Raw genomic sequence first — 18,841 nt, forward strand, 5'->3', positions numbered from 1 at the left:
CTCTTCTTAAAAAAAAAATTTTAAAAAAATCAGCCTCCACACAAACCATGCATGAATGCTTAGTGTGGGGGGTTAATCAAACAGTGGCTTCAAGTGTGTGCAGTGCAGACACTATTGGAGAGACCAGCCTAAGGGTAAAAGTATTGGGTAACATTATATTTAACAATGGGAACAAGTCAAAAGATATGAAGTATATTACTGCCTCTTCTTGTTCTCTCTAATCACATAAAAGTAATTTAATTGTGAAATGTCATTTTATTATCAATTTTTCAGTATTGTATCTCACAAATAAATTTTGTGCCATCTCTGATTTTTTAACAGCTTTGCAAAACAAACTTTTGTAGCAACAAATTACATTCTTTATTCTCTTAACAGTGTATTTAACTCATGTAAATGGGTGCTCTTTTTTTCCTATTACATTGAAGACATTACATTATTAGTAGTATTACATTACTATTTTCCTATATCATTGAGGAACAGAAATTAAGGAACAGGAAAACTGTCGCCTGTTAGAAATAACAAAAGTCCTTGTTGTAGTCAATATTTTCTTCCAATTCATTTTTCTGTGTTCTACTACAGTCACTGCTGGTTTTTTCCAAAGGGACCATAAATAAATTAGCCCTCTTTTTTCTTGAGAAGCCATAAATAAGTTACTGTAAAATTACCTAAAGTATTTTAAATGTTCCACTCACAGCTGGTCTTTTGTGAAGCAACGCAGTGTTCTTTACAGATCAAGGCACCTCAGCTTTCTTGGCTCTGGATCATTGCATTCTTCATTATTGTAACTAACTGTTCTATAATTTCTGAACTTACGAAAAAAAATGAAAACAAAGAAATAAGTTTTCTTAGGTCACTCTTTGGTGCGTTTGGCTAAGACCCAGAAACACAGCTGGGACCCAGAAAAACAGAAATTACAGAATTTATAGGTATCAGACTGTAGTATGCCTACATTCTGAGGATATGGTCTCCATTCTTTGCTTTGAAGCTGAAAACCCCAGCACCACTGATAATTCACTGTCCTTTCACCAGTCATGGGTGGGAGGACTGGCAGCCTTAGTAGTGCAAGATGAAACTCCTTCCTTTCAGAGAGTGAACCTGTTAGTTAGCCGGCACTCCCAGGGCAAGAGCTATAGGCCACAGCTCAGGTAAACATGAACACAAATACATACACCTTACAGCCTATGATCTGCTTGTATACAGCATTATGAACTGAAAACATGTATGGGCATAGGACTCTGGCTGTGAAGGCCACTACAGCACCTTTGCAATCACTATTACTTCATAAAGACATCTGGTCTAGTCTTCTAAAAACACATGTCAACCCTGAAATAAAAATCAAAGAATCACAAATCCAGAAGCTCATCAGGTCCTATGCTCATATTTTGCAGCATTATAAAAATCAAGAATCAATTATTTTTCTATTCACAGTAGTAATAGGCAAACATTTCCGTTTGTGATCCATATGGACATATCTATCTCTGTATCACGAAAAAAACCTCATTGATGAGATTATTCCACAGTTGACTGTATTATATAACGTGTATTATATAGTATGTTGTATAATACAAGGAAAGTGTATATAACATATTGTACATTTACTATTGAGTACAGTTCTGTAGTAGTGCAGGTGCAGCTTTGGGTCTTACCGTGTAATTGTTGGGGTGTATGGAATTCCAGCATCACAAAATGATAAGGTTGTACCTTGTGAGTTTTTAAGACAGAATTTGGAGTACTTATATTGTACTTCAGGAGCTTTGACGGTTTTTTATCTCTGTTATGTAAGTTCTGAGCTCTGATGATTTCAGTGTCCAGGTTTTATAAATGAGAGCTGCAGTCAGTAGCACCAGCCATGTTCTCATTGGGGACAGGAAGAATGCCAAGGTGCCGTATGTTCGCTGCAGGAAATAGCAGGAATAGACCTGCCAGGCCAGGAGCAGGACCATTGCCAGGTGAACAGGCACGGCCACGAGGCGTCGGACGTGACGGAGGTGGGAACGGAAGCTGTGGCCATGGCATCGCAGCAGCAGGCACCAGCACAGATAGGCCATCAATGGCAGGTTGAAAAACATCATCTGAAAGGAAGAGCAAAGAAAAATAAGACAATGAGCAAGCCAAGGGTTCTGGGTAACATCTATGAAGGCTTAAAAACATATGCACAGATAAAGCTGTCCTATTCTAAGGGCTGAGTACAATTCCCAGAGATGGAATCTCAGGATGCCCCTCCATGACTCTGCAGCTGATGAAGCTGGGACTGCTTGGGCCTGAGTCCCAGGCCAAGGATTCCTGCCCATTCCCTTGCAGTAAGAGGCACTAACACACATCTGACATTTCCTGGAACTGATTCAGGGAGCCGGACTTAGCAAAAACTTAACATGGCAAAACCAGACGGTCTGTACGTCAGCTTAAGTCTGACCCAGCCCACTGCAGTGTCACACTCGTACAAGGGAGACATCATGAAGAAGGAGGCAATGCTGCTTTGATCCTCTATCTTAAATGCCAAGGAATGACACTTTGTCTTTCAGATTAATGGGGAAACCACTCCTGGGAAAACTGGAATCATGTGTGCTTAGAGAGTGACACCTACTGATCTGAAGAGTTATTAACACTGCAAGGGCTACCCTGGCCTCTCAGTTTTTTGCTTAATTACATTGTGTGAGCCAAGGGCAAAACCAGAAAATTTATTGAAAATTTAGAGTTATAAATCTGCAGAGACAGCCTCTAATCCAGATATCCAGAGAGTCCAAAGCAATATCATTTTATTAGAGAAAAAGAGAAGTTTGTGAAAATAATGCACAACCTCCTTACTTTCTTTAAATCTGCAGAAAGTTAAGAAAGACCACTTGTAGTCAGACATGGTCACTAATCTCTCTACTCCCAAGACTCCTTTCTTTAAATCTATTTTAAAAAATGGAAAAAAGCCCCTGAGAAAAAAAGCGCTGGTTTTTAGCCTTTATTTTATAAATACTCACCTGTAAAATCCCAACCACAAATGTCATACTGCCCTGTAAGAAGGTACCACCAACAAACACTCCAAAGGAAAAACAGGCCCCCATCTGGCCATCTATCAGTTCACCTACAAACCATGGTCCTACAAGAGAGGAAACCAAACATCACCATCAGGAAACAGAACAGAGACACAGCCCTTTCCCACATGGCCCTTTGTACCCTGAGACTTCCCTATGGCTTGTCCAGACTAATCAGCCTCATGTTTTCATATTCAGCAAACAGCAGTCTGGTGTGAAAATACCACCATATGACGGGGCTGTGGCATGCAATGAAAATACTTTTGAATTAGTTTCATCTCCGTGACCATTTTCAACACCACACATAATATCTTCCTTATGAGAGAGGTGAAAAGGGTAGCTTTTTCCCAGAATTACAGTAAGATATATGAAAAATGTGGTCACAAACAATTCTAGCCTGGCTCAGCATAGAAATTAGAACAGGCAGGATGCTCTGTGTTATGCATACTACACAGATTAACAAGAAAATAGCTATTTCAGTAACATGTTATCAGAAGAGAATAAGCTGAGATTGTTAGCTCTGATGCTAACAATCAAAAAATAAGTGAAAACCAAACTGAATTTAAAAATACTCACTTTGCTTTCAGAGTAATTTAACAATCTAAGTGTTTAATTAATTCAGGGCTTCTAAGTTAGGCTCTTACAAATAAACCTTTAGTCTCTTGGACATTAACTTTTAAAGTTCCACATAGCTTTTGTAACTTAAGTAGATCTTCCCCATTCTTCAAGATGTTAGAATTCTTAATTTTCATCAGGACCTAATGTGTAATTTCAAAATACCAATTTATGTCCTCCAGTACTCTAGGCTACTTACCCAGAATGGTGTACAAATTCAGAACCAGAATTGAGTAATAGAAGGTGTTTGTTTTACTGAAGACATGAAGAGAATATGAAGTCATAGTAAGTAAACCTGGCTTTCCTAAACAGAGACAATATTTAAGAAAAATACACTTAATTCAGTTTGCAACACCTCCCCAGATATATATGTATGGATAATACTGGTCTTTCTGAAACAGATCTGCACATTATTTACTCATTCTTTTAAATAAGGAATATAAAAATAATATTTGGTATGTCTACAGAAAAATGCAGAGGAATGCATTACTATTACTGTGATAACTGAAAGTAAAGAACCAATAAATATAACAATCTATATCAAAACCAGCAGAGGAACCTGCCATTCTAAAGGAATACACTTACTGTATGTAAATAATACTGAACGACCATTCTATACCCAGAAAATGAAGTTAGCTAGAATGAAAAACATGGAGTAAGTATGTATTAAATTAAAAGTAAGAGAATCAGAACAGTAACTTTGCAAACCCAGAAAGGTGGTTCAGTGTGGACTAGATTTGTTGGATTTCCTTTGATTAAATCTACTTTAGTGAGATCTGATAGCAGCCCAAAATTAAGGCTCGGCATTAAAATGACATTATTCTGACAAGTGTGTGGTGTTAGCAGAAAAAAAGCAGTAGTAGCTCTCTAACTGAAGCAGACAACTCACAGATCAAGAGAACCTTCCTAAAAAGTTAGCTTGTAGACTTACACCTATTATGTGGCCTTCTCACAAAGAATTAACTCCTAGATGGCAAGCTTCACCTTTGGAAATCAACAGCTCTAACAAATTTTTTCACTAAGATGTCAAACATTTATCATGGTACACACGGCTGATCACAGAATCAACTTTTTTAATATTTAGCTGCTGAGTTCCATAAAGGCAACTGAAAATCTGGTTCTTTTCTATGTAAGCAGTTGCTGTAGTTACCTCAGGGTGCTACACAATTAGAGTATACAGGAAGGTACAAACACTAACATGAATAGGAAGGGAGGTGGCTTCCAGAAAAATCTCATTAGTAAGGTGTGGTTCAAATGATTGTTTAAAGGATAAATACCATGAGCTTAATAGTAATAATTTTAATTTACTAGATTTATCACAAAGTATCAAGTTATGACAGAAATGGCCTTAATATTATTTTGAGAAAGACCCAATCCTGTTTGTGTTCTTTGCAAAAGTTAACAAATACTGTCTTTGCAAAAGGAAATCTGTTTCTCCATTCAGGCAAGAGAGAATTCTGTGACAACTGTAGTGAAACAAGCACACATACAGGACTAATACAAAACAAAACATTCCCTATGTATTGGATTCTTCAGTGAGAAAATTAAAATGAAACCTTAGACTTCAATCAACTTAATTTTTGTTTAAACAATGATACCTGCTCAAGTTTCAAGTTTACTTTATTTGATATATTGGAGGTTTTCCAGCTTCCCCTAAAAGCCAAACAACAGCTTCTGAGAAACAAATCAAACCCCACAGTAGCAGATGTAAAATGCATATGGTGATTAACAGCACAGTTACTTACATATTGTCAGCACACAGGTCAACAGTAAAAAGTTTAGGGGGAAACAGAACTACTAAAAACCACAGGTAAACATTAGTTGATACCTTTGAGTGCTGGCTTTTGGAGGTGTCGGAAAACAACCAGCAAGGTAATCTGAATCAGCACAGTCAGTCCAAAGAGCACTCGGGCCTGAAAAGACAGTTTTGACTATAAGCCAGCCCTGGAATAATTGCAGCCTTGGAGCATGCCTTATGGACACTGATAGAATGGTACAAAGATTCTGTTTGAAACACATATTCAAAGCTTGTTGGTGTCACTGAACTGAAGAGTAAAAAAGGAAACTTAAGAGTTTCTAAGTTCTAGGATCTGTATTGTACTGACTTGAATTCTGCTCAATATCTGAAAGCAATAGACCCAAATCTTTAAAAAATAGAGTTTGTAAACACATCCATTGAAAAAGTGTAGTTACACTTCTAAGGCAAAATATTGTCTGAGCACTGTTCTGAAGAGAAATGCAGTTCAAGACATGGTGTAAAACGTGTGACTGATTAACAAACCTAAGATAATAATTTTGAGCCAATTATGATAAGAACTACAGTCATGTGGACTTTCTTATGTAGTTCTAGAAATGCACCTAGACTACTAAGACATTGTATGTACTGAGCTGTAATACATCTGGATATGACCTGGAACTTACTAAAGTCAATGGGGATTTTGCCCTCCACTTCACTTCAGCTAGTTATAATGTCAGCAGCTGACAGTGAGAATATTTGCAGCATTCTTTCCAGAAAACATATTGTAACAGTTCATAGTGAATTTCTCTTCAATTTAATGTTTCCTTTTTCTACTATCTCCAGTAGCTGTTTTTCAATTTCTTGCTTGCACAAAATGTGTGTACACTTATGCCCAAAAATGGATAATTGGGACTAAATCCAGGATGTCAACTGTTTGTATAAACGATTGTTGCACATTTGTGGTTGAAGTGTGCAACTTGAGAAACTTTAAATGTTTTGGAATTCCAAAAGAGTCATATCTGGAAAAAGTAACTGCATTCAAGTCTATGAATTCCCTCAGGAATTACGAAAAAGGCTATTGCACACTGGGAAACTAACATGGAGTAACAGCTGTTTTGCTGAAAGTACTTACTAGAACATAGTGGTCAGTGAGAAGAATAACAGATGACCAGAAGTCAAATCTAAGAGAGAGGTTTTCTTCCATACCAAATAAATGGCCCCGTGTGCCAATTCTTCCTGAAGCATCCTAGATTGACATAAAATGAGAGCAATTACATAGCAGTGGTACAAAAAACTGTCAAGTAAAGTTCCTAATTATCATTGCAGCTTTTCTAGAAAGATACAATTGACGTATGCTTTTCTGCATACTGCTGTATTAAATTCCACCAACAAAGGGTTACTTACAGTCAATTCTGCAGTTTCAAGTAAATTGGTGATTATAAAATCATAATCTGAAAGCGCTACATATGAAGAAGAGCCTGTCAGAGATTCAGCCACTTAGGGAAGACTGTGACTTTTTACTGCCCCTCCCTACAATTGTTTTCCGAAAGTTCAATTCTAGGTAATAGCCCATATTAAAATATTTTCAAATTTTGTTGTGCTTCATTTCTGGTGTATTGTCATAAACCCATATAAATAAACAAACATTTGTTTATTGTTTATTGTCATTTATTCAACACTTTGAGAACAGTGTTCCAGATGTGGCCTGGCAAGCACTCAGTAGAGCAGGATGGTGACTTGTCTTGGCTGCTGATGCCCTTGTGGATGCACCCCAGCATCCAGCAGATTTTCTCTGCTGCACCAGCGCACTGTTCATTCACACTGAGCTTGTGGTCCACCAAGACACTGAGGTCCCTTTTCACAGAGCTACTCCCCAGCCAGGTAGATCACAGCCTGTGCTGCGCTCCTGGATTATGTTTTCCCGGGTGCAAGTGCTTACACTTTTCCTTTATGAACTTCATAATGTTCTTCTTGGCCCACAGTTTGCCCTTGGTTAATCTGTGTTAGCTCTTCCCAGTCATGTGCTTCATCTGACTTGAGAAAGCCCCCCACAAGGATTTATTTCCTCATTTTCCCAGGGACTGAAATAAGACTAAGGGGCCTATAATTTCCTGGATCGTCCCTTAAGCCCTTCCTATACACAGGAGAGTCATTAGCCTTCTGCCAGTCTTCTGGGATGCCCCCTGATCTCCACAACTTCTCCAGGACTATGGAGAGTGGCCTCACAAAGATGTCAACCAGGTCTCTCAACACTCTGGAGTGGAAACTGTCAGGGCCCATTTCCAAAGCCTGAGGTCCAACACTGCTGGTAAAGACAGAGGTGAAGAAAGTGCTGAGAACCTCTGCCAGCTCTGTCAGAGCTGTTGGTGTGACTAATTAACTTCTGCTGTTTAACACCTGGCCAGTATTTTCCTTCTGTTGCTGCTTGTTGTTTATAGACCTTTAGAACCCTTTCTTGTAATTTTTGACATCTCTGGCCAATTTCAATTCAAGTTTGCACTTCTGTCATGTCTTATTCTACTTCTTATGAAAAATAATATTTCTTTCTTTATTCCAGCAGCTTTATGAATATTTTGTGCTTAGCAGTCAATGTTTATTCCTTTATTAAATCCTTTGGGTTTTGTAATCAGACAAATATGAAAGCAAGTCTGTTATCATGTATGTTGTTCCTAGTTATGTGAAGCAGGAGGGTGACAGAGAAGCCATGACAAGAAAAAAAAAATCAATACAAAGAATGCCAACAGGTACCTTACCTGGACAGTCACATCTATGTGATGGAACCCTTCACTGTAGTTTTGTGGGCTCCACTTCAGCACATAGAGAGGGCCAGACACCTGATGTGCATTCCCCAGGTGAACTCCATCTATGTAGACTTTGACAGAGATAATGACAGAAGGAGAGAATGCCAGAATTCTAAGGAGTAAATAAAGAGCAAAAGAAACAGATTTGTTACTGGACTTGTAGGTATGTCATTACTTCCTTAAGAAGAAGTCCCTAAAGGTTAAGCTGCCTGGTAGTAAAGAGTTCAAAAGATTTAGAAATTACAACAGTGACGTATCTGTAGGCTAATGGTAACATGGTAGGTTTTTCCTACAGTTAAAGTAGTTGTGTGTGGCACTACACAAAAGAACAGGATAGCAAATTGGCTGTGGAACAGACAAAAAAGTGGCAGAAGTTGTAAGGCCTTGGCAGAAATAATTTTAGAACTCCTGCTTCAAAACATTTGCTAACACAAGTGGGATGCATCCTCCAGCACACATAGACTCATAACCAAAGATTTGCAGATATCTTCATAAAAAATTGCCAGGCTCTATCTCTCTAAACTCCTTTGTTGTTGGGAGTGGGGTTTTTTCCCTTTTTTTTTTTCCCTTTTTTTTTTTTTTTTTTTTTGCTAGTCAGAATATAACCTCTCAGAGTTTGTTACTGCATTTAGGACAAATGGAGTGGAATGCAAGACTGATACTACAGATCTCAGATACCAACAAATGTATGTATTGTCACCTGGCAGTAGTGCTTATATTCACAGAAACAGTGATACTAATACAGACTCAAAATATTGTACGTGCAATTCCTTTCATTTCTGGTAATATGAATGGCATTACAGAGCATGTTTTAGTTAAATGAAGGGGTTTCACACAGATATGGTGAATAATTCTACCAGTTCATATATTTAATATATCATAAGATTGTTCAGATAAGGGTCTGAATAGGAAACTGGGAAGTAATTAGGACATTTAGTAGGATACTGCTCCCTAACTGAAAAGTATGACAAACTTCTTTTTATTGTAACCCTGTGTATGCAGTATTTCAAGCAGATTAGTCTTACAGCAAATATAAAATGCTGAAAAGGGCCTATAAAACTGAAATATAAATGTAAAAATTAAATAGATAAGGTAAAAATGGATAGATGGAGAGATTTAAAATGAATATGAAAATTGGCAGATGCTTCTCATGTTTTAGTATAGAAAGGATGTAGAATTGAAAAGACAAAGCTAAGAAGTCTGAAGTGAATAGAGACAACATTTAGAAAAATACATAGACAAAATCCTGAAATTAGCACAGTTGATGTGAACATGTGAGATAAATAACACAGATTACATAATAATATATTCATATTGATTACATATGAATCTATTTTAATTATATATTAATTGATCAGCTTTGGTTACATAAAGTTTGTTTGACGTTAGGGAAATTAAACATGAATTACTACTACCCAAACTTTTTATCAAAGATATGATACAAAGCAAGCTCTCTGGAACAATCTTCCAGAGAAAAAATAATTCTGAGAACAGTAGACACATACTTAAAAAAAAAGGTTTTGAGTATATAGATATAAATATAATTAAATATTGTGAAATCAAGATATTACAGGGTACCTGATATGAGTGGAATAAAGAATTTTGTCTAGTGGTTCATGAGTAGAACTGCTGTAAAGGAAGGATTTAGGATTGGTGATGAGAACTACAGGCCACTCTTCAAAGTTGAGATCTGCGAAGCTGAGGAGGTCATGATCAAACGCGAGGATCCTGTATCTATGATGAAAGGAAAAAGAATTTGTTAATACAAACTGCTTTGTGAATAGCTGATTTCCATGCTTCTCAAGTTCCTAAAGAACCTGGCTTTATTTTCCATTTATTCTCCTCTGTAGTTGATCTTACATTTTCCAACTCTGCTATATTAACTGTACCGTTGCTCACCTCATATGAGGTTAATTTTATTATAAATCATGGAAGCAGTACTCAAAGTTCCAAGTGTGAAGATCTATGGAATTTTGCGCATGAATCAGATAGATGAACATTACATTAAAAAATTCAAATATAATGTACATTTCCAGTGTCTGTGTAGGTACTCTAGTTCAGGACAACGCCCCCAGCATGCTCCTCCCCTGTATTCATATCTGTATCTTTGTTTGGATTACTGCAGAATAAAAGCTAATATACTACTATCCACTCCACATAGCATCAGACACTTTTGGATATGCAAGTAAGGTAACATTTCTCAGGAGAACTATTTCTGTGTCAAGAATTCTAACAGCTACTGCAGAGCATGTGTATTTTGAAGTAGTAATCCTGAATTTTACAACAATATATTTGTCTACATTTGAATACTAAATACATACTATCTGGATACACATTTAGATGTCCCCTTTTTAGTTTTTAAATATCAAATTAATAAAAAATATTTAATTTATTAGCATGCTGTCAATATGGGGAAAAATCCCAAACATACACACAAGGCCTTTTTTTCAAAAGCACTAATAATTATAACCAGTCAGGCTGATCTCATGCTTCTTTCAAGTGCACCACACAGCATAAAAGAGAATCACAGTACAGCAGGTAGGTTTCATGTAATAATTTGCTCATATGGGCTTTTCTTACTTCCTATTATCCATCCAGTCTCCCAGTTCAAGTTCCAGAGTGCCACCACGGTGTTGACTGTGCAAGACTGGCATCAGCCCACCCATTGTATGGAGATGTCCACATAAATAGGCTGTGGCAGAACTAATAAGAATTGTGATTATTTGGGTGGGAAGGAAATATCACTGCAGCAAACCTGAAAAGTGAGAGATGAACATGTGAAGACAGGCAAGAAATGTACTTCATGCTGAAAACATACAGGGTAAGAGGATCTTACCTCATTAGTGTTCGTATTCCAGGGGATGGGGAGATGATTGTGGAGGTGGGGTAGTGGCCAAACCAGATAGTATGGTTGCTGTGTAGACTTTCTGTTGCCATCAAAGACAGCTCTGCCATTTGATTCTGAAACAGGCAGGTGACAAATCCATTTTGCTAAATAAATGTCTCACATGCATTATAACGTAAAAACGTAAACACACTTATAGGTGAACTCAAATCTTTCAAACAATTTTTCTATATTTAAAAAACCCCAAACCTCCAAACAAACCACTACAGAAACATAACAGCCAGCAAAATGGAATGCAAAGACTTATACAATACCATGTTTAAAATCCCAAAAAAATTATAGGGTCTCTTAGGGCCTGGGCTGAGTGTGGCATCCACGCAGATGAATGAATAGTTCCCAAAAGAGGTAGTGTGGATGTAATGGAAAGAGCCATCTTTATGCCAGGCAGAGTACTTCCTAACAAAATAAGATGGAAATACTGCTGTTAGGAAAGCTTGTAGCTATCACAAACATGCATTGCTTTCTCTCTTTCCATTGACAACAGCTAACTTCACTATTTCTGACTGACAAAATTGAAGTGCTTTTGATACTTTATGCTAGATGGGAATTGTACATATCTTCCACTGGCAAAGACATGACATTTCAACTAACAGTACCACCTAAATTGCTCTATTAAGGATTAAATTCTGTAACTAAAATAATTGCAAGTTAATCTGAGAATCACTAAAATTCACTAAATTTAGTTTGGTTGGTTTTTTTTTTTTAATTTCTTTTGGGGTTTTGGAGTGGGCCTTTTGTGTGCATTTGGGGCTTTTTAGTTGTTTTAGTTTTGTTTTATTCCCTGCATGACTTGTGGAAACTAAAACATTCCTGAGTTCAGATGATGAGTATAATTTGAGCACAGCCATCCAGAAATCAGTTCATGTCCCTGTTCCTCCACCAATCAGAACAATAAAATTGCCAGAAATGTTGACCTGAATAGAATACAAGCCAATATATTAAAACCAAGTTTTCTATACTTCTAATGCTATAAAACCCCTTTCAAAATATTTTTTAAGTTAGCATTATCTTTATGAACATCATCAACTTCAATAAAATTTCTTCATTTAGTCCCACTTTGAGTATGTGTAACAGTTGATTAATCCTCTGCTAATGCTGTGAACATATAATAGGAACCTATGTTTTTGTGTAAAAATATTGTATTTCAATACAACCCATTGCCCTCTTGAATTTTAATGCATAATGAACACCAGAATGTGGTACTGAATAATTGTTTTTCCTAGCTTCTATTTTTATTTCTGCAAACAATTTTTGTAATTTTAATATTTTAAAATATATTTATATTTTTACATCTTGAAAAAACAACTCCATTTCACTCTTCCATATTCTCTCTCCTAGAGCGTGACTGAAAATTTTGTAGACATTGACAGATTTAACACACTCAATTACAAAACACAGGAAGGTAAGAGATAAGAAATCTGCACAAAGAATTCTCTATTTTTTCAATCAATACTGCTCTACTAACTGACAATGCAAAAGACAGAGGGAATAGTAGATATGATCCTGGGCTATAGGAAAGTCAGTGAAAAAGCATATATGTGATAACTGAAAACAGAATATTGTTTAGTGAATTTGACCTTGGATATAGCTGCATCTGTATGGTAAATAAAAGTACCTGTAATAATTCTGAACACTGTCCAGGCGTGGAATGTTGAATGAATCTGTAAGGGAGTAAAAAAGGAAATAAGGAAATTTTCAGATCAAATTGATCATTGGCCCCTGTATCTAACTAGGTAATGTTGAGATAAAGCAGTCTCAGCAGGTGCTGAAGAGCTACTTTTTAAAAAATGCATGACTGCCAAGCAGACTAACTGTGCAGAGGAGACATTATATACTCCATGCAGTCAAATGGCAATCGTTTCCTCATTCAAGTTTCAATTCAAAGATAAAGGCATTGTGGGAATATAAATTGTTATTTAGCAGCCAAAAACTAAACCTGTCTCCATTTTGACCACAGTTCAAGAGCTTTTTTGGACTGGGTGCATGCTCTGTAAGTAAGACTTAAATCTTTAACGGAAAATAAGGAGCATCTCATCTAGAAAATAGCATGTGTAGAACAGACATCAGCTTGGGGAGGTCTGTACTGCAACAGCTCCACTTCTCCATTAATGCTGCTAATAGAAGCCTAACAGGAAAATGAGTATATATGACAAAGTATGCACTTTTCTCCCCCATGGCAGCTTCCTGTACAGCCTGTTTATACAGCCTACATGACTGTCAGCTTGTGTTTGAATGCTTACAGTGTGGCCAACAGCTGATGGATCGAAACTCCCATGACTCCCTTCTATTCAAAAGAAACCAAATTTTCTTTAGCTGCTGGACATGTGACACCTTTTAAACTTAAACCTGTGAGGGGCAAGTCTATGAAAAGTAAATTGAAAACATTTCTTCAGTATGGCAAGATTACAGTTTGGCCCTCCATTAAATAATGTGGTATATAAAATAATGATGTGGAAACTAACATCTGAAGTCATGTTCTACCACTTGCCAGGTAAAAGAATCTTACTTCCCTGGTACTAAAACTCACTCCAGTAAGAGCTTGTAAACAAAGTGTGTCCCCAGTAGACATGTGGATGGTCAGCCCTTCTCCTAATTCAAGAATACTAACACACTAGTGAGTACTAACACTTTACCTCTGTATTCTGTGATCTACAATCACAGGAAAGACAGAAATGTTTCATTTTCTTCTTACCATGATTCCCTTTGATGTCTATCCACTTGGTTTTTTCCATGACCCTTGATCTCTTCAGGATTGACTGGTAAGTTTTCCACTCATCTTCTACCTGCTCAGATCCCAGTTTATCTCTTGTCTTGGCATCTGTCAGATCACCTGAGAGTGTACAAAGGTGAGATACAACTAGAGGCCTACACAGCTTATACAAATACTGTAACAAGACAAGTATGCCATCCCTGCCTCCAAGTCTAAGTGGCTGCAGGCCTGGGTGCAATCTTCATGATTTTGTATCTGGTCCACACTATCAGGGTAAACGCCTTCTAATGCAGATGCAGCAGCCTCATCAGACATCTATTGACCACATCACTGCAGCACTTTCACTAATTAGATAATAACTCTCTGTAGAAACAAAACTCCAGGTCTAGCATTAAGATTCTAAAGTCTTGCATACAACAGCGGCTCAAAGTCATCTCAATTTTCTTGTCAAAACTTCATCTATTTCAATATCAATTTGTCAAATGAAGTAGCAAGGCTTATTTTACCTCTCTTGGTATGATATGTTCAAGTGCAAACCAGCAATAAAATCCTACATTAATTCACAAGTGAATTTCATACAAATGAGAAGGAATTGTTTTGAGAGAGGAACTGTATCCTAGTGGCTAACCACATACATTGCTCACTTCTGTAATTTCAAACACAAAAATGTAGAATCACGACCAGGACAAGAGGGAAGGTAGCTGCTAGCAAGGGCTATGATGCAGCAACATCTATTGGGAAAACATTAGCTATCTTGTGTGATTGTGTCTGTTACATATAGAACACACTAAATTCACTGAAGAAACTGAATGCTGAAGAAAATAATAATTCCCTTGTTGAGAAGTTATTCTTTTCACCTTCTAGCAGTCTCCCTTCAGCTGCAATTCAATTTCTATTGCTTAAGATATGTTTAAAGTTCTCTCTTGAGATTCTAGAATTTTGCCTATTTGCTGTTCCTTTGACAGTACACTCAACAGGAAATTCACACTTTCAACTGCTTACCTGTTGCTAGAACAAGTGCTGGCTGAATTACATCAATTGTTTCAGAACAAAATTTCTCAAAGTCAGGAGCTCGTTTGGGATCCCGAAATTTGCTGATATGAATATCTGACACCTGCAAAAGAGAAGAGTGAAACACTGCTCCAAGTAGAGGGTTATTGCTACCCAGGCTGTTCTGCAAAGCCAAATATTCATTAGACTACAACATAAGAGCAGTCACGGTGATTCATGTCAGTGTAAGGGATACAGGGAAAAACAAAAGTGGGTGACTAGGGGAGAAGGAAAGCAAAACGAGCAAATGATATTGCAACTCTAACCCCTAAAATCACATTTCTGTGGCTTCTTCTGACTCTTCTCCCCAGAGTATTCCCAAAACACTTGGTGTAGAACTAGCCACAAAGATGTTTACGTATTCGTAGTTCATCTATGGCTGAAATGTCCCAGGGATTGCTGTGCATTTCCTTCTAACAAATAGCTGCTTTACATCAAGAAAATTTCCTTAAAACTAAGAGCATACAAAAGTATGAGGAAATACTTAGGTATCCACAGTAAATTGTGATGACTGCAAGTGGCCTGTTGCCTTTCAAATTCTGGGAGTTTCTGTGCAATACAGTGTTCTGCTGCAAGTAAGAATACAAAGCAGTTCTGCAAAGCAATAGGTTAAAGCTACTTAGAACTTGAAATGTACTGAAAATTTATTTTGTACCTGGTGTGACATTTCCAGTAGCTGAGTGAAAGGATTTTTAACATTCTATCCAAGCATTTTAATGGATCAAACAAGTGTGTTTAGATCCCATTCCATGTGCCTTCAAGAAGGCAAATATTACCTAAGAAATGATGATATGACTTGTATGTAACTGTAGAAGATGCTGTTCAATTCTGAATCGGTCAAAGCCCTCACATCAGAAGAGCCGTTTGGGGAGAATAAGAAATGTAAGATTTTTCTATCTTTTTACATTGTGGCTTTGTGGTACTGTACAAAAAAAACCCCTTATGTGAATAGCTTCAATTCCACTTTCCTTTCTACTTCAGTCAATTAATTAATTGTCCTCCTTGGTTTGAACAAATGGTATTTGATGCTCAAAAAGCAGTAAGCAAATGCTCATCTGACAAGATCACTTGGAAAGAAAAACATTAACTTTTACATTCAGTTTAATAAATCTGTTCTCGTAAGGCTTGCAGTTTTTGAAAAATCCAGATAAAATATCTTGGAGAAAAATTATTTACTTCTACTTATTCAGTCATCTGTATATGAAGAAAATATTACCTGAACACAGTTTTAAAATTCTGCTTAGGAAAACTCCCCATTCAGAATGACATGGAATTTTTCCCTAGATCAGAATTGCATGCTAAAAAAGGCAAACACTTTTAGATATAACTTCATCTTCACTTTCATTGATGTATTCAAACTAGTGTGAGCCAAAGAGCACAGCAAAACTACCTCGATACATCAAACCTCATTTAATCATTGACAAGGATACAACTTGTTTTGCTTCTTTTCAGCCTGTGGATTTCCAATTAATTTATCTCAGCAATCAAACACAGAAAATCAAAACTTCTACAGTTTTCATTCTTGAGAAAAAACAGTCTTACCATAAACCTTAGTCATGCTCTACAGTAGCTACAGCAAATGTAAATTTCCAACCTTACAGCAGAGACTGGTTTGGAAGCCTAATTTCCTACAGTGACCTTGCCACTTTTCTTCCCCATGAGTTTAAGATTTTTAAAAGGGTTCAACTTGTAATTTCTAAGAGTTACAGTGTCCCAGGACTTCTGAGAGCTGGGACTAAGTTTCTTTCATCATTAACAGCCATGACACATGAAGATCTCAGAAGTGGAGCTTCTTCCTTTTTTTTTTTAAATTTTGAATTAATTTCAGATGATATCCCAGTGGATAAAGAAAAGATAAAAAGACAGTGGGCAAGATGAAAAGCTTGAAATGCTCTTATTTACTTTCCAAAATGTAGGTGAAAGCCCATTTGCTGCTCCTTCCCCTCCCTCTGACTGATGTGGATACTTGGCCTCTCATTGCATCATAGGCAGTTACTTTCATTAAAATGGGCTGGAAGAGATTTAGGGGTGAGGAGAAATCACCGTCAACATTCCTATCTCTAGCAAAGATGTGTTTCAGGAGAGGCGGGTGTTAACAGAGGAGAATTATAAGGTCTAGAGCAACAGTAGAATGATTTCAGCTGAGAGAAATGGGAGAAATAATTATATGCTTGTCAAATACTGAACTAGAGTGTCTATTTGGCAGGGGCTAAGAAAGGAAATTCTGCTACAATAAAGATGGATGAGCCATTAATAGAAGATTAAAGTAGAAAGACTGTGATTTAGTTCCTTTAAGAAGAGATAGTCCTGTGTTTGGGAAGAAAAACAAGGCAGGAACTGCTGGGGGCAGAACTGACCATCTTGAGCTCTATTCAGTGACCTAGGCTAGACCTATGGAATCACCAGGGAGCCTGAAGCCTGATTCCCATAACATCATCAGGCACAAGGCTGGATTTGGTGCTTGATTAGTTTCCAAGTTAGGCCAATGATAAAGCAGCTGTTAAAGGGCACGTCTGAAAGAGAACATAACCACTTGAAAGTAAAGCCAAGTCTCAAATTAGCTGTGCTGTGACCTATCCTTGGGAGAACTCCACTTGAAGTGACACAACCAGAGAGAACACAGCAAGAGAAACATGGGCCTGTGCATGCTGCTTGTCAGTATAGCTCTGCAGCTGCTATATGCTGCTCTATCTGACTCTTCACACAAGACAGCAGCTCAGGACAGGGGCTTTCCTTATTTCAAGCATATCTCTTGATACTTGTAGTCTGCAGTAAAAATAAGCCTTAAGTCACTTAAGGAAAAATGACTGGAAAAAAAATTACACCACCAATTAGAGAGAACCAAAGGACCAAATATATGCCAGCTTGTCCACTAAGAGCACTGCCTGCAGCTAATAAAGCCAGGCAAAGTGTTCTTGAGATTGAGAATGAAATTGAGCAGCTATTTGTTAGAAGGAAATGCACAGCAATCCCTGGGACATTTCAGCCATAGATGAACTACGAATACATAAACATCTTTGTGGCTAGCTCTACACCAAGTGCTTTGGGAATACTCTGGGGAGAAGAGTCAGAAGAAGCCACAGAAACCCTAAGATGTGACAATTTGCTTCCAGGACAATGCCAGGTCAACCTGGGTTTTATGTTTAACCTGGAAACAAAGCCATGTATATTTAACCCTCTGAATACTGGCACAGTACCTTCTACTGCTATAAATCAGTAAAGCTATTTCCTTAGCCACACAACTTTTCTGAGGTTTTGGATGGGGAAAGGGACAGGCAGAGCCTGCATTTCTCCCTCCCCAGGATATTAGATAATACCGCATCAGGTACTGATGCAATATATAGGGTAGTGTAATAATTAGGTGGTTTTTAATTAGCAACTTCCACTACACACGTGTGTGATAAGGAAACTTCTCTGCGCAACCTTCGAGGAGCCACTGTGGTAGTCACTCACACCATCTGGGACCGAGGCCCCTTCACAGCTACACCCCCCCACACTCACAATCAGACCAGGTTTCCCTGCCAGCTGTGCCCCAGGTGTCCCACAGCAGGGTCTCAGACTTCGGGATCATTAAAATAATTTAATCTTGGTGCAGTAATTAACAAAATAACAGTGTGACTTGGGTACCTCTGAGAAGGTGCCCCAAAAAAAGGAATCCCCAGGCTTTTATACCCTCACAGTCTGAAAGCAGGCTAGTCTGGGAGCCATGGGCTCCTGCCGTCTCTGAGTGTCCTGGCCGGGCCGCAGGTCCCCGTGCCCTGTGCTCTCCGCTGCGTAAAGAGTTGGCGAGGTCCCGGCCTTTCGCCTCGGGCTCCCGTCCCCCGGAGCTCAGTGTGCCCTGTGCAGCCAGCCCTGCAGCTGCACATCGAGCTGCCGGCACTGAACATACTCCTCAACATGTTCAGCGCCCGCGACCTTTGGGGCAGCCTGGCCAAACGCCTGTAACCTGGGCTTGGCTGCGCGCCTCCGCCGTGCCCGCGCTCGGCCGCTCCTGGACCC

The 18,841-nt window shown here is 38.1% G+C and overlaps 1 protein-coding gene across 1 annotated transcript; it reads right to left on the reverse strand.

Annotated features, from left to right (window-relative positions):
- Window positions 1–341: 341 nt before the first annotated feature.
- On the reverse strand, window positions 342–14,919 carry TMEM62 (transmembrane protein 62). Its single transcript, XM_031065742.1, has 13 exons — window positions 14,795–14,919; window positions 13,775–13,912; window positions 12,698–12,743; window positions 11,337–11,478; window positions 11,014–11,138; window positions 10,758–10,880; window positions 9,756–9,911; window positions 8,130–8,289; window positions 6,509–6,622; window positions 5,467–5,551; window positions 3,838–3,942; window positions 2,970–3,088; window positions 342–2,072 (listed from the first exon to the last, which is right to left on the reverse strand). Exons 2-13 carry the CDS (start codon window positions 13,812–13,814, stop codon window positions 1,746–1,748), a joined length of 1,542 nt encoding a protein of 513 aa, XP_030921602.1. The 5' UTR covers window positions 13,815–13,912; window positions 14,795–14,919; the 3' UTR covers window positions 342–1,745.
- Window positions 14,920–18,841: the final 3,922 nt, after the last annotated feature.

This window comes from Geospiza fortis, unplaced genomic scaffold (assembly GCF_000277835.1).
Source record: "Geospiza fortis unplaced genomic scaffold, GeoFor_1.0 scaffold54, whole genome shotgun sequence".
In the NCBI taxonomy this organism is placed as follows: domain Eukaryota; kingdom Metazoa; phylum Chordata; class Aves; order Passeriformes; family Thraupidae; genus Geospiza; species Geospiza fortis.

Coding starts and splice junctions, on each gene's coding strand:
- TMEM62 (XM_031065742.1), bottom strand. CDS start 13,814: ATGGAAAAAACCAAGTGGATAGACATCAAAGGGAATCATG. Junction 10,881..11,013: donor GGAATACGAACACTAATGAG/GTAAGATCCTCT, acceptor AATTCTTATTAG/TTCTGCCACAGCCTATTTAT. Junction 2,073..2,969: donor TTGTGGTTGGGATTTTACAG/GTGAGTATTTAT, acceptor TCTTCCTTTCAG/ATGATGTTTTTCAACCTGCC.